The 12,080-nt window shown below is 42.6% G+C and overlaps 1 protein-coding gene across 3 annotated transcripts in view; it reads right to left on the reverse strand.

Moving 5' to 3' along the window:
- The window catches only part of exoc6b (exocyst complex component 6B), a 130,251-nt gene that overhangs the window by 99,132 nt on the left and 19,039 nt on the right, over positions 1-12,080 (reverse strand). For all 3 annotated transcript variants that reach the window (XM_063469495.1, XM_063469496.1, XM_063469497.1), the window contains exons 5-6: positions 11,405-11,450; positions 10,451-10,655 (exon numbers count right to left, since the gene is read on the reverse strand). In XM_063469495.1, coding sequence (XP_063325565.1) covers positions 10,451-10,655; positions 11,405-11,450 — 251 coding nt within the window. The remainder of the gene's footprint in view (positions 1-10,450; positions 10,656-11,404; positions 11,451-12,080) is intronic.

Here is a 12,080-nt window from a genome sequence, read left to right on the forward strand (position 1 = left end):
TCTTGAACATTACAATGAGTTCACTCTATTCAAAATGGCTCCGCAGTCACCAGATCTCACTTCAACAGCGAACCTTTGCAATGTGGTGGAACAGGAGATTCACATTAAGGATGTGCAGCATGATGCTATTACGTCTGTATGGACCAAAATCTCCGTGGAATCTTTCCAGCATCTCCTTGAACCTCTGCCACGAAGAATTAAGGCAGCTCTGAACGCACAACTCAAAAACTATACCTAATAAAATGTCCTGTGAGGGTCACATTACTTCTTTTGTCAGTGCAACACAAACACACACAAGTGTATAGCATATACAGCTGCATTTGGTTAATGTCCAACTCATCCTGTCATTTAAGTTTCTCAAAAACGTGGTCATTTAAAAGAAGGTGGGGTAAAACAGAGCAGGAAATGGAAAAGTCTACCTGGAAAGATTCCCCTACCAAACAATGCCATGTGTAATGTAATGTCTGATGCTAATTGTGTCCTGCGTCTACATCGCTGTTCGGGGATTACTGTGGGAAGTGATACATTCATCTCCCTGTGCGGCAGTGCTCAATGATGAGCTCTAAAAATAAAAATACTAAAAAACAGGAAGTTTTAGTTAGAAATTAATGGAAGCTGGTCTCCATAACAGAGTGAAAACAGAGCCGCAGTCACTCCAGAGGTGGCCAAGTCTTTGTCAGGACCTCGCTGGTAGGAGATCATCATCTTGCACTTCTACATACAAATAAAACTGATCTGAAGTCTTTAGTCATTTATGTCTACATGGGCCTGATGTGCATTTTGAACTCTTTAACATGACCACCATTCGCCTTTCTTCGAAATCCTCCTCCAGTCGGGCCTCGGGCGTAGCATGGCCGCCAACATTTTTCTGTGGGAAAACCCTCAGAAATGAGGTCAGCATGCCTTTCCATCCACACCCAAATCCGCATCGGGCTACTTTTGAAAAACCTATGCAAACGCCTTCCTTGATCACTGGCGCCAGCACGTAGGCTGCCTTGTGCGCTTAAATGTGTCGAATGGAACGTCAATAAAGACGTCATACACATCAAAATGCTTCGTTTTGGGCTGTTAATGCAAGGTTAATGAGAAAAACTGTTGCGGACACGAGGGCAGATAGGCACAAGCCCAGAAGAGCACAATATCAGAGATGCTTGTGTATGAACACAATGCCATCTTTGATCTAATGTCCAAACACAAACAAACACGCACACACACACATACAGAAGACAAGTGAGTCATGGAGGACAATAAGAACAAACTAAATCAGGAAAGTGTCGTTCGGCTGCAGGAGGAGCTTAGGCCTAACGCTGAGGAATGTGCCGAGCTCTGAGTGTTTTCTCTAATTACTTTACATCGAATTAAATCAAAATGCTGAAAGAACAACAGGATGAGAAACTCAAGATGGCGAGAACCACAGAGTGAAGAGTCCTGTTGCGTCTGCGAGTCATTTCTTTGTAATTGTTCAAATACTCAGAAATGTACAACTTAACATAGCTCGACCACAAAAGACAGCAACCTGTGAATGGCGGAGAAAAGAGAAGAGGGTTTCAGCGACGTCAGCACCTGCGTCAAAGTAACTCGGCGCGGCGGTCGAGTCGGGCTCCGGCATTCTTCAGCAGGTGCATCCATGCCCGCTAACATTACTATATACACACTCACCCGACCATTCACTCTTAACCGGAAAGCCTTTTTAACCCCGTCTTTTGTTGTGTTTTTTTCTTTGGGGACGGAATTCGGTGCGGCGCTTGAAGCACAAGTGTGGGAATGTGCGTCATCTGCGGCGCAAAAAAGCCATGAGAAACTAGGACGCAGTTACAGGAGGGAAACATGGGAGGCATGGGGAGTGGAGCAGATGGAAAACGAACAGTAGGAGTTGGGAAGAAAAGGAAAGAGAAATGGGAAAGGTGGTGAGGAGGAAGACAGGTTTGGAATACATGATGGTATTGGAGTTAGAAAAAAATAAAAACTGTACAAAAGGAAGGCAGCACAGCATTTGGGATCAGTCATACTATAATGGTTTAAAGTAAAATCACTTTAAATACTTTTTAAATGATCGGAAATTACTCTATGGAAACGCCAGGAGGGCAGTCCTGACTTAAATATGTGGCTGAGGTGAGTCGATGTCTCTGAGTGCATTTGCAACACAAGTGGGCAAACTGAGAAACACTGTAAGTGAAAGAGCAAAGATGCTGTGATGCGTTTGGTGACAAGTGGTTTCGACGGGTTGTTTGTTGTGGGGGTGGGCCGAGGGACATGTGTGTAAAATCTACATTGATTTCTCCCACAAAAAATGTAACCAAAGTGACTGAGCATGTTTGGAAAACATGGTCGTATCTACAAAAAAAAAAAAACAATCACTGAAAATGCAAAAGTAATGCTGTTAACAATAAATGTAAAATTGTTTCCAAGATTGCTCGTTATCCTTTGAAAAATGTGTTTGTGGGATCCAAGAAATCTTTAAAAAGCTCTGAATGAAGCGCTCTCATAGGGAGCATTTAAAGAGCAGCTAACGGAGACGCTTTTAACTGTCTAATTGTTTGATTGCCTCAATGATCCCTTAGTTCTGCAGCTAATGAGGTTTGTAAAAGAAGCCACCAGTGCTAGGGGAGAATCTGTATCCCCCAATCGGATGACAAAAACCTCCTTGTGACTGTTTTACCATGGGCAAGTGTGGCAGCTTGCTTGGTTTGCGTGGAACAAGGCATGTTATCTGCAAACACTCATAAGCTACTCGCCGAGCTGTGGTAACACTTGAAAAGCATGTGGCAAACTGGAAACTGAAACCATTCGCCTTCAAAGTAAAGGCTGTCTCCTTTGAAAAGTGTTGGCTGCGACTCTAAGGCACAACTTTTACTCCAAAGACCAACAGCCACCGATCCCAGTTTCCCACTTTTTCCAAGTTTTACTGCTGCTCAGGTAGCAGTTAGCGAGTATTTGCAGTCAAACTAGCATCATCCACATAAACTACAGCTGACCACAGCGAACATTAGGAGGGTTTTGATGCAGCACCTTGATTGCGACCAGCGTTGGGTGCAACGCATTCCTCCTAACATGTTCCCTTTTCCTTGCTGCACAAATGTGATACAATGAGCTGATGTCATTTCGTATGCGGAGGAAGAAAACTGTGTCGTGATCTACATAAGTGGCGATATATACAAAAGACAAAAGACATGCTAACACACAGCATGCCAACACAGAGCTAGCCAAGAACCCAGAGCTGAGTGTTCGCCGACACCAGTGATGTTGGCAGTGATGACTAGTCAGTCTCGTAGTCTCTATTTCTACCAGATATAAGTGTAGGACATCATACAAAACATCTCTACAGGCTTTCAGTAACAGTTTCTTCTCTGCTCCCTCCCCTTTCAACAGGTCACAGCAGATCACTGCCCCTACCTGAGCCAGGTTCAATTGGAGGTTTGCCCCCCGTTGCAGGGCAAGTTCTTCCTCCCCACAGTCACCGAGAGCTGTGCTCACAGGGGACATGATTTCAATATTGAACTAAATAGTTTTAAAGGCTACTGAAATGATGAAACAACTAATACAACTCTGTTCAAAAGGACCTCCAAACCTCACTAAAACCACATTAAACTTGTTTATTTTTATTTGGTTTTGGTGAAGAAAAGCTGGCAGGCTTGCCGCACAGGAGAAAGTCTGAAAATCCAACCTCAAACTTCACAAAATGTACCCATCGAATTAAGTCTAGAGAGATTGAGTATCAAAAGGTTAGAGTTAAAAGGAAAAATTAAGCAAAGATGAGCAGGAAAAGTTGACGCTATGATAACATTTTACTAATCCTTTTTTTTTTTTAGTATTCATTTGGCATTTAGTTCAGTATTGGAAAAACAATCCTGATAATACTCAAAATAACATATAAGAATCAAATTGGTACTCTGTACAGAAAAATACTCCGTAACAAATGACTCGGATAAGGATCGAAGCTAAAACCTGACTGGGGCATCCCTACTATAGATCACTTTTTGGCAGACAGTCGGCCAGCCAGAAATAATGGTGTCTGATGGCAGTGAACTGTGGTGCATTATTCGGCAGACAACACACACACACACGGTCCAGACTGGGTGACACAGCAGCCCATAACAGTCTATTTTCGTTCCCCTTGTGATGGTTCAATACACCGACCCAGCGTGCGCCCTCAGCCACCCTCGCTGCACGCACACGCATGTGTGTGTTCAGTAACTAGATACAGGTAATCAATCTTCTTCCACTTCACAGGCCCGGCAATCTGTTTCCCATTAGTGTGTACGAGTGTGTGTGCGCCTACTGAATACACAGCAGAAGCTCCAGACTCGTCCTCTGTTGAAAGCGAACACAAGAAAAAGAAAAACAAGAGGAACAAGAGAATGAAGGAGGGAGGCAGAGAGATGGAAAGATGAGGAGGTGGAAAGAAAGGACGAGAGAAAAGGCAGACTTGGAGATTTTGAGGAGGAGGGGTATGATGGGACAGCAAGACAGAAAGAGGGACATGACAAATGACAGGGGAGTTATGGGAGAATGACAAAGGCATTTGGAGACGATTCTGGCTCATTTCTGGCTTTACTTATTTTCTGTCATATATATATGCTGTTATAGTTCTGATGCTCATATTAAGCTCACAGTCACTACTGTTTTAGAGTTTATAAATAGAAATAAAGAGTATTCTACTTATAAATATACACTTATTATTGTGTAGTTAATGCATTCTCATGAACTTAGACTTAATCCATTAACAACTGATCCTGCAGGAGCAGGTCAAGATGGACATCGCTGTTCCACCGGATCATGTTTTATGTACATGGCTGAAGATCAGCCACAAATATATTATCGATGTTGCCATTATTTATCAGCAGATTAAACACGTGACCCTCATGTCTCCCCTTCTCCGCACAACTGACAAAAAAACTAGCTAAAAAAAACAAAAAACAAAAAAAACAAAAATCAAATAAAACCAGCAGCTAGTCATAAGCTATAGTTGTGTCAACTAATGTTAGGCTCATGTCCTAAAAAATAAAATATTTCACTTTCCCTCAAATAAACAGTTTGATTACATTATCACATCTTGTGAAAGTTTGCTCAACAGGTGTCCAAAGTAAACAAGACCTACTTCAAAGTAAGTTTCACTAATGCTAGCTATCAGCAACTAACAGAGGCTAACAGAGGCTAGCAGCAGCACTTGCCAACAGAAAACTTCAGGATACCCTAAACTAGGGGACCCCAACCTTTTTGCGCCACAGACCGGTTTATGTCCGACAACATTTTCACAGACCAGCCTTTAAGGTGTTGCAGATAAATACAACAAAGTAAAACCAGTACTTGTACCAAAAAAAGAAGATTTATTCATAACACACGGGAAAAGACCCAGGGAAACACAGTTAACGATAAATACGGTTAAAAAAAAACAAAAAAACAATTAAAACCCCCGAAAACCGAGCCTCAAATCTCGCAACCCAGTACCAAACGACTCACGGACCAGTACCGGTCCATGGCCTGGGGGTTGGGGACCCCTGCCCTAAATTGTCATCAGACAAAAGCGAGCTTCGCTGACTTGTATCACTTCTCACCTGTCAAACTGACAGCTGAGGTAAACGGTGGACTGAAAGCCTAAACTCACTCCCAGAGATTTTGGAAGTTATTTGAAGGTAAAAGCGTAAAGTACAGCAAAAATATTTCATTGTCGCATATCCTTTGTCACATCTGGCAAAATTTCAGACTGCTCCAAGCACTCATTTTTCTCCACTCCTGATTTTGGATGACATGCATGAGAGAGGGATACACCGTGTAAACCCTCTCTTTACAAGGGCTTCCAGCGAGGGAGAGGAGGGACATATAAGGATTATTTGGAATTGTCAGTCATGCAAAGCTACTCTACAAGATTTAAATCAATCTCTGGTGTAAACAGGGAATCCACTGAATAAGTGTCCTGCTATTTGGTGTGTTTTAACAGCATACGCAGGTTCAAAACTTGAAAAGGCCCATCTTATATTTATAGAACTCCAGGCTTCAGTGAAACAGCTTCACTGAAGGCGTGCTTTTTGTAATGAAATACCAATTTTTTGTCCCATCTTCCTCACTCTCTCATCACCTTCCTGTCATCTTTTTTGGCTCTCGGCATCCTTCTGCTACTCTTTTTCAGATATCTCCCTTACCTCTTCATCATCCTCCTACTAACTTCTACATCTTTTTTCCTGCCCCTCATCCATCATAATCCCTCCGGATAATTCCCCATTTTCCTCTTCTTGTTTCTATACATCTACACCCCCCCACCCCCCACAACTTTATTCTTCTTTAACCATCTTATACTTTTTTCTTTGATCCTCCCTCTTCTTCTTCTTCTTTCCTCTTCCTCCACTTCCATGGGCATGTGGCAGCAGACAATAGCTCCATTGTAAGCCATTTGCACTCCTCAATCTCCTCCACCTCTTCTTTCCCCCCAGATCTATTTATTTTCACATCCTTGGTTGAGGGAGTTGTAACGACGGCCGGGTAGAGAGCTGGAGCTAATTTGGAACAGAGCGCAGCAGAGAGACACACTGTCTGAGGGAGAAAGAGATGGAGTGACAGAAAAAAATGGAAGCAGAACAAGAAGAAAGAGTGAAGGAGAGAGAGGAGGAAAGGAAGGGAAGGAAGGGAAGAACGTCTACTTTGCTTGCGCACATTCAGTCCCAAACACACACACACACACACACACACACACACACACACACACAAACACACAGTTACGACTGAGGGTGTGTGTGTGTTCTGAGCCAAACATTTGATATAACAACATAATCCCAGTATCAGTATCAGTTCTGCTGGACTGCTGGGGTTTCCATAATCTTCCTTGTAATTAGTGGTTAGGGGAGTAAGCGGTTAGCTTCTTCAGTGACTGCAAGTGGATTTTCTACGCCAGTGACTCTCAAATTGTGGTCCGAGGACCCCCCACCCAAAGGTCACTGAAGGGTTGTTAGCGTGCAGATGTTATAAATGGGGACTGCTTGTGCGTGATCATAATTTCTATTTAATGTCCATCACCTCCTTCCTCAGAGAGAAAATAAATACTTTCTCCCACAAAGATGTGACAAATTGAAGGAAAACTACTATAAAAGGTTCTTTGTGAAGTGCTGGATCAACAGCAACATCTTTCCACAGCGATGGCAGCTGTCTAAAAGGTCACTCTGAAAACTCAAGTGAAGTTCAAATAGTTTGGAAATCCTCAGACCATGCACTGACCCCTGTGACCTGCTCTGGGTGTTTGTTGTTTTTTTTTCTAGATGGGAACCTTTAAAACTAACTGCCAACCAGAAGCAGCAAGATTATGAAGCGAGATCCTCTAGTGACATCTAGAGGACAAAAAAAGTAAATAATGTATGTTAACTTTTCCCCCAGAGGGCTTCAAACTACCACCTAATACGTGCACAGTAAGGTGTCTGTAAAACAATTTGAACATCTGATAGCTTCTCACCTGTAGGAAATGTTTAACAAACTCTCTGAATCTTTTTTTCTTCCCAATAAGAAGCAAATATAGCCTGCCTGAGTGCATGAGTCTTTTCAAGTGATTTAAAGTCAAATACTTTTATAACACAACTTTATTCTTCTAGTGATTTTTGTGAAAAAATGATTTCAGCTTCATCTGCTGTTCCTCTCATCAAAGACGCTTCTTCCCTTCTTTATATACTGACTGCCTCCTGTGCTACCACTCGTCCATTCAGTAGACGCACCTATGGTATCAATTTGTAAAGCTCACTGGTATTCACAGTCTGATTCTTTTGGACACTAGCCACAGGTCGAGGCCATAAAACGTAGATGACAGGTTAATCAGCAGCTTCGCTTTGAATTTCAGCTCTCTCTTCACCACAACTGGCTGATAAAGCAAACACTGCACCTTACTTCCCTCACTCCTGAACAAGACCCAGAGATGCTTTAACTATTCCACTTCAGACAGCAAATCATTCCCAACCAAGCCAAGCCAAGGGATGTAATCCATCCAGCGTGTCCTGGATCTACTCTGGACCCAAGTAACCAGCAGAAAACCAAAAGCTGGGTGCCATTGACTGATCTTTGGTAAAAATGGCATTTATCTTTGAGATCGTAGAGAACTTAGATTTACTATATAATATTACATTTACTGTTGAATTGAAAAACATCATAAGGAATGAGGTTAAAGAAGTCAGTAGAGCATTTCTTTTTTTTTTTTGGGGGGGGGGGGGGGGGGGAATCTGTATTTAAGTTGCAGGTTGATTGAACAGCTGCTGCTTTGGATGGGCCGGCAGAAGAGTGGTCCACCACTGCTGAATGTCCCAAAGTACCAGCACTGAGGGAAGTAATTATTAGAATGTAAAACAGAAGCAAATGTGCAGCGTGCTTTATTCTGAGCCTCCATCCACTCGTACGTCTGTCGTGAACCACTCCTTCATCATTCCCATCCCTTCCCTTCATCCTGCACTTCCATGGAACAATATTCCCCAAATAATGGAAGCCCGCAAATAAACAAGGAGGCCTTCACTCTGAGCTACGGATACCACAAGAGAACATAAAACACACAGACATATATAACTTCCTTAGCCTTGAAGAAAAAAAACAAAACAATGAGGTAAGTGGAGAAAAGCTGCACACACATCTTTGTGCGTGCATGTGTGCGTGCATGTGTGCATGCATGCTCCTTGACAAGCCAACGTACTTGCTTACTGGCAGTGGAACCACAGAGCAACACGCGCACGCACAGAGGCTGCTTCCAATTATCAGACAGAAAAGATGAACAACAAAAATCAGTTGTAGGATGAAGTCAGTTAGACAGGCAGTAACATACAGTCTTTATCAAAGACACCAAACGACGTTACACACCAGACGCGTAAAATCTGTGAAATGTTAAGAACATTAATATTTTTGGACTTCCCTACCCTTAATGCAGCCGCTCACACCGACCGCATACTGTCACAGGATGAATATAGTTTTTTCCCATCAAGTTAGATTTTTTTTCCAATTTTCACGTGTGAATAAAAAGATCTGACCAATCAGATCAGTGCATTTGGCAACAACTGCATTCATAGCACGCAGTACTGAATGTACCACGATGTGAAAATACTATTTTACCTCAGATACACAGCTAGATGCTGCACCGGGTCAATCGGCTCTCTGAAATCCTTTCTCTGCCTCCTTAGACGTGGTCAGTGTGTATGTAACAAGTTCACATCTAGAAAAACTCGTGTTATTTCTTCACAATATACCCTGTGTGTAAAGGCCTTTTATACATAGATGAGTGCTGATGGATCAAAGTCAAAGTCTTTTTATTTGTCACATCGTATCTGATGTATGTGATACTAGAAATGTTAACATTAACATCTCACACTGGTAGACAGACACACACATACACACAAAGAGGTAGTGTAAAAGGATAGATCATTTCTGTAACTCCAAGCGGTCCTCACAAAAACACTAGTCCATAACGTTAAACCACATTTTATTCAAATTTCTAGCCGTTTGCACCATGTGAAACTTTTGCTACCCAAGTTTGCTCTTTTGACTAAGTAAATGATTTATAACCTAAAAACTGAGCCTTAACCATCAAACAGGCCTTGAAACTGAAAGCCTATTTCAAGGTGAAGACAGGCTGAATGTCCTCACTTTGCCAAAAGATCTTGAAAAGCAGAGTTCTGTCCACTTATGGCACATTACTGCGCTCTGTTGTTAGCTCCAATATCTCCTGAGCACCAGATAAAGCCAGAAGATTAAGGTTTAAAAACGGTATTCAAAAACACACCTGATACAAACCCTAACCTCTGAAAACAATTGTTCAGCTGAAAGTGTCACCTTTTATATTATGTAACTCGAACACGGAAGCAGATCTCTAAAATTTATTACCCCCGTTTCATTCATACCAGGGGTGGTCCAAGAACACACACAGGTCCTGTAATACCCTGTACTCACCTTTACAACATTTATCTGTGTGAATTTTGAGCGTTAAGATGTAAAACTGACTGTTCCATCAGTTTAATAATGATAAAAACTCCACTAGGTTTCCAAGAAACGGTCAATCCATCACAACCCACAATGCGCTACCATCACAGCAGAGTGAAGGTTTCTGGCACAATTAAGAACCCACTAATAAAACACATTTGGTTTGTGGCTGTTTGGCTGCTGTAATAAGTTTTCTGCTCTTCTCTCTGTATAAGTAGACATATCCCTAATATGGTCCTCTCAGTCAAAAGGCCACACCCACCTGTAGTTTAAATCTTTTGTTGGGGAGGGGCAGCCAATCAGAATGAAGTTGGAAAAGAGAAACAGAGCTGAGGATCTGCACCGAGGCCCAGAATGAGATAAATGAGGATTGTTTTGAACTGTAAATCACGCAAAACTACTCTAATACAGTGCAAGAATAAATATACAGAGCCACATTTAATAAATCTGTCATCTCCTGTGAATGAGAGCATGTCAGCTGAACTTTGTCAGCCCAAAGTGTTTCTGGGTGTTTGTGTACCTGTTTCATGGCGGTCTCGCCTATCTTATCCGAGTGTTTCCGAATGCTCTCCAGGAAGTCTCTCAGCTGTGACATGGCCGTGTCGCGGATCTGTATCCTCAGTTTGGGGATGTTTTCAGCCATGATGGAGCAGAACCGGTACTGACCCGCTTTGGGAAGACACGTCTGTTCCAGCTGTTCTAACGTTCGCAGCGCGGGGTAGTACCTACAGAGACAAAGCATTTGGAAAAGTGCAGTCAGCTTGTTTGTTCAATCACTCAGTGAGCTGGTTTGAAAGTTCAGGATGAAGTCTGACTCGTCTCAAGCCAAACTTTGTTTTTTTCAGCTTTCACGCCTGAACGCAGCTAATCTGGTTTTGTTTTGAACATGTTAATTTCCACTTGCAAAACTGACAGACGCACAGATGCATGACCAAAAAACACCCAACCCAACAACCTAGGAGTGCTCGCACACACAGAGAAATAAACACACTCCGATACACCTCACGGAGATTTGGCAGCACAGAAATCCCCCAGACACTTCAGCCCACTTCACTCCACTGCATCGCTCAAACACAGGCTCTCCCTCTCGAGGAGCGTTCGCTTTTGGCTGACCTTCTCCTGCTCTCTGAGAGCCCAGCAGCCGCGGGACAGGGAGACGGGGAAAAATACACAAACAAAATGACAAATTTATGACCAGCCAAGACTCCTATCTAGAGGCAGCCCGAGGACAGAGAAGGGGAAGAAAGAAGCAGAGAAGTTGTCTCAGCTGCTCAGGGAAGTGCTCTGGCTCCATCTTGTGGCTGCCAGCGAGCAAACATCTACATGATCCAAGAAGGATGTGAAGTTATACAGATATATACTATAAAGTAGTAGCTCTGACAAAACTGCAGTATTCCCCACACTTGGAATGAGAACAGCATGATACCTTTAGAAAATATATTCACATCAACAAAGAAAAAGACTCGATGATTACCGTTTGGCCCTCATCTGCTCCTGAAGTCTGCTGTACATCTCAAGAACTGGAAGGAAAGAAGGAAAAAAACAGTAATTAGTCTGAGAAAGGAAACTCATGCTCAATCACCCCGGGAAGGAAATCTCAGGAAATTGACTGCGTCCATTCAAATGTAGCACAGTCGGTGTGTTCTCTGATCTACAGGGACGAGGCCTCACCGTCTAAAGGCGCCAGTAAACCCTCTGTACTACCGCATCATCCTTACATTCACTGCTATTTTTCAGGAGTATTCTCCTGAAAGATAGGTTTCACAACTCCGACAGTAAGGCCACATCAGTGCTAATAACGGAGAAGTCATAACTGGAAGTAAAGACTTTGCAGAGTGGTTTTCATTTTTCCAAAAAAAGTTTTCAAACAGTTGCTTACTTCCCTCTACATTTCAACTGTATATCTCTGAGCTTCATTAAAATGGCAGCAAAAACTGACACAATCATGCACTTGGGGTTACAACTCTGCTGCGGTGGCAGCAGATGTGACATCATTATCACCACACGTTGCCAGTAAGCAGGTAAGCGGTGAGAATACTTGCATTTGTATATGTGCATATGGCAGGAATTTGAAAACACTAAAACAAAACTGGCAAAATACTGGACTTCCTGTTGTGCTCAGGGTACAACTCCTGTGTTAAACCAAACTT

The sequence above is a fragment of the Pelmatolapia mariae genome, linkage group LG3_W (genome assembly GCF_036321145.2).
Source record: "Pelmatolapia mariae isolate MD_Pm_ZW linkage group LG3_W, Pm_UMD_F_2, whole genome shotgun sequence".
Taxonomy (NCBI): Eukaryota; Metazoa; Chordata; class Actinopteri; order Cichliformes; family Cichlidae; genus Pelmatolapia; species Pelmatolapia mariae.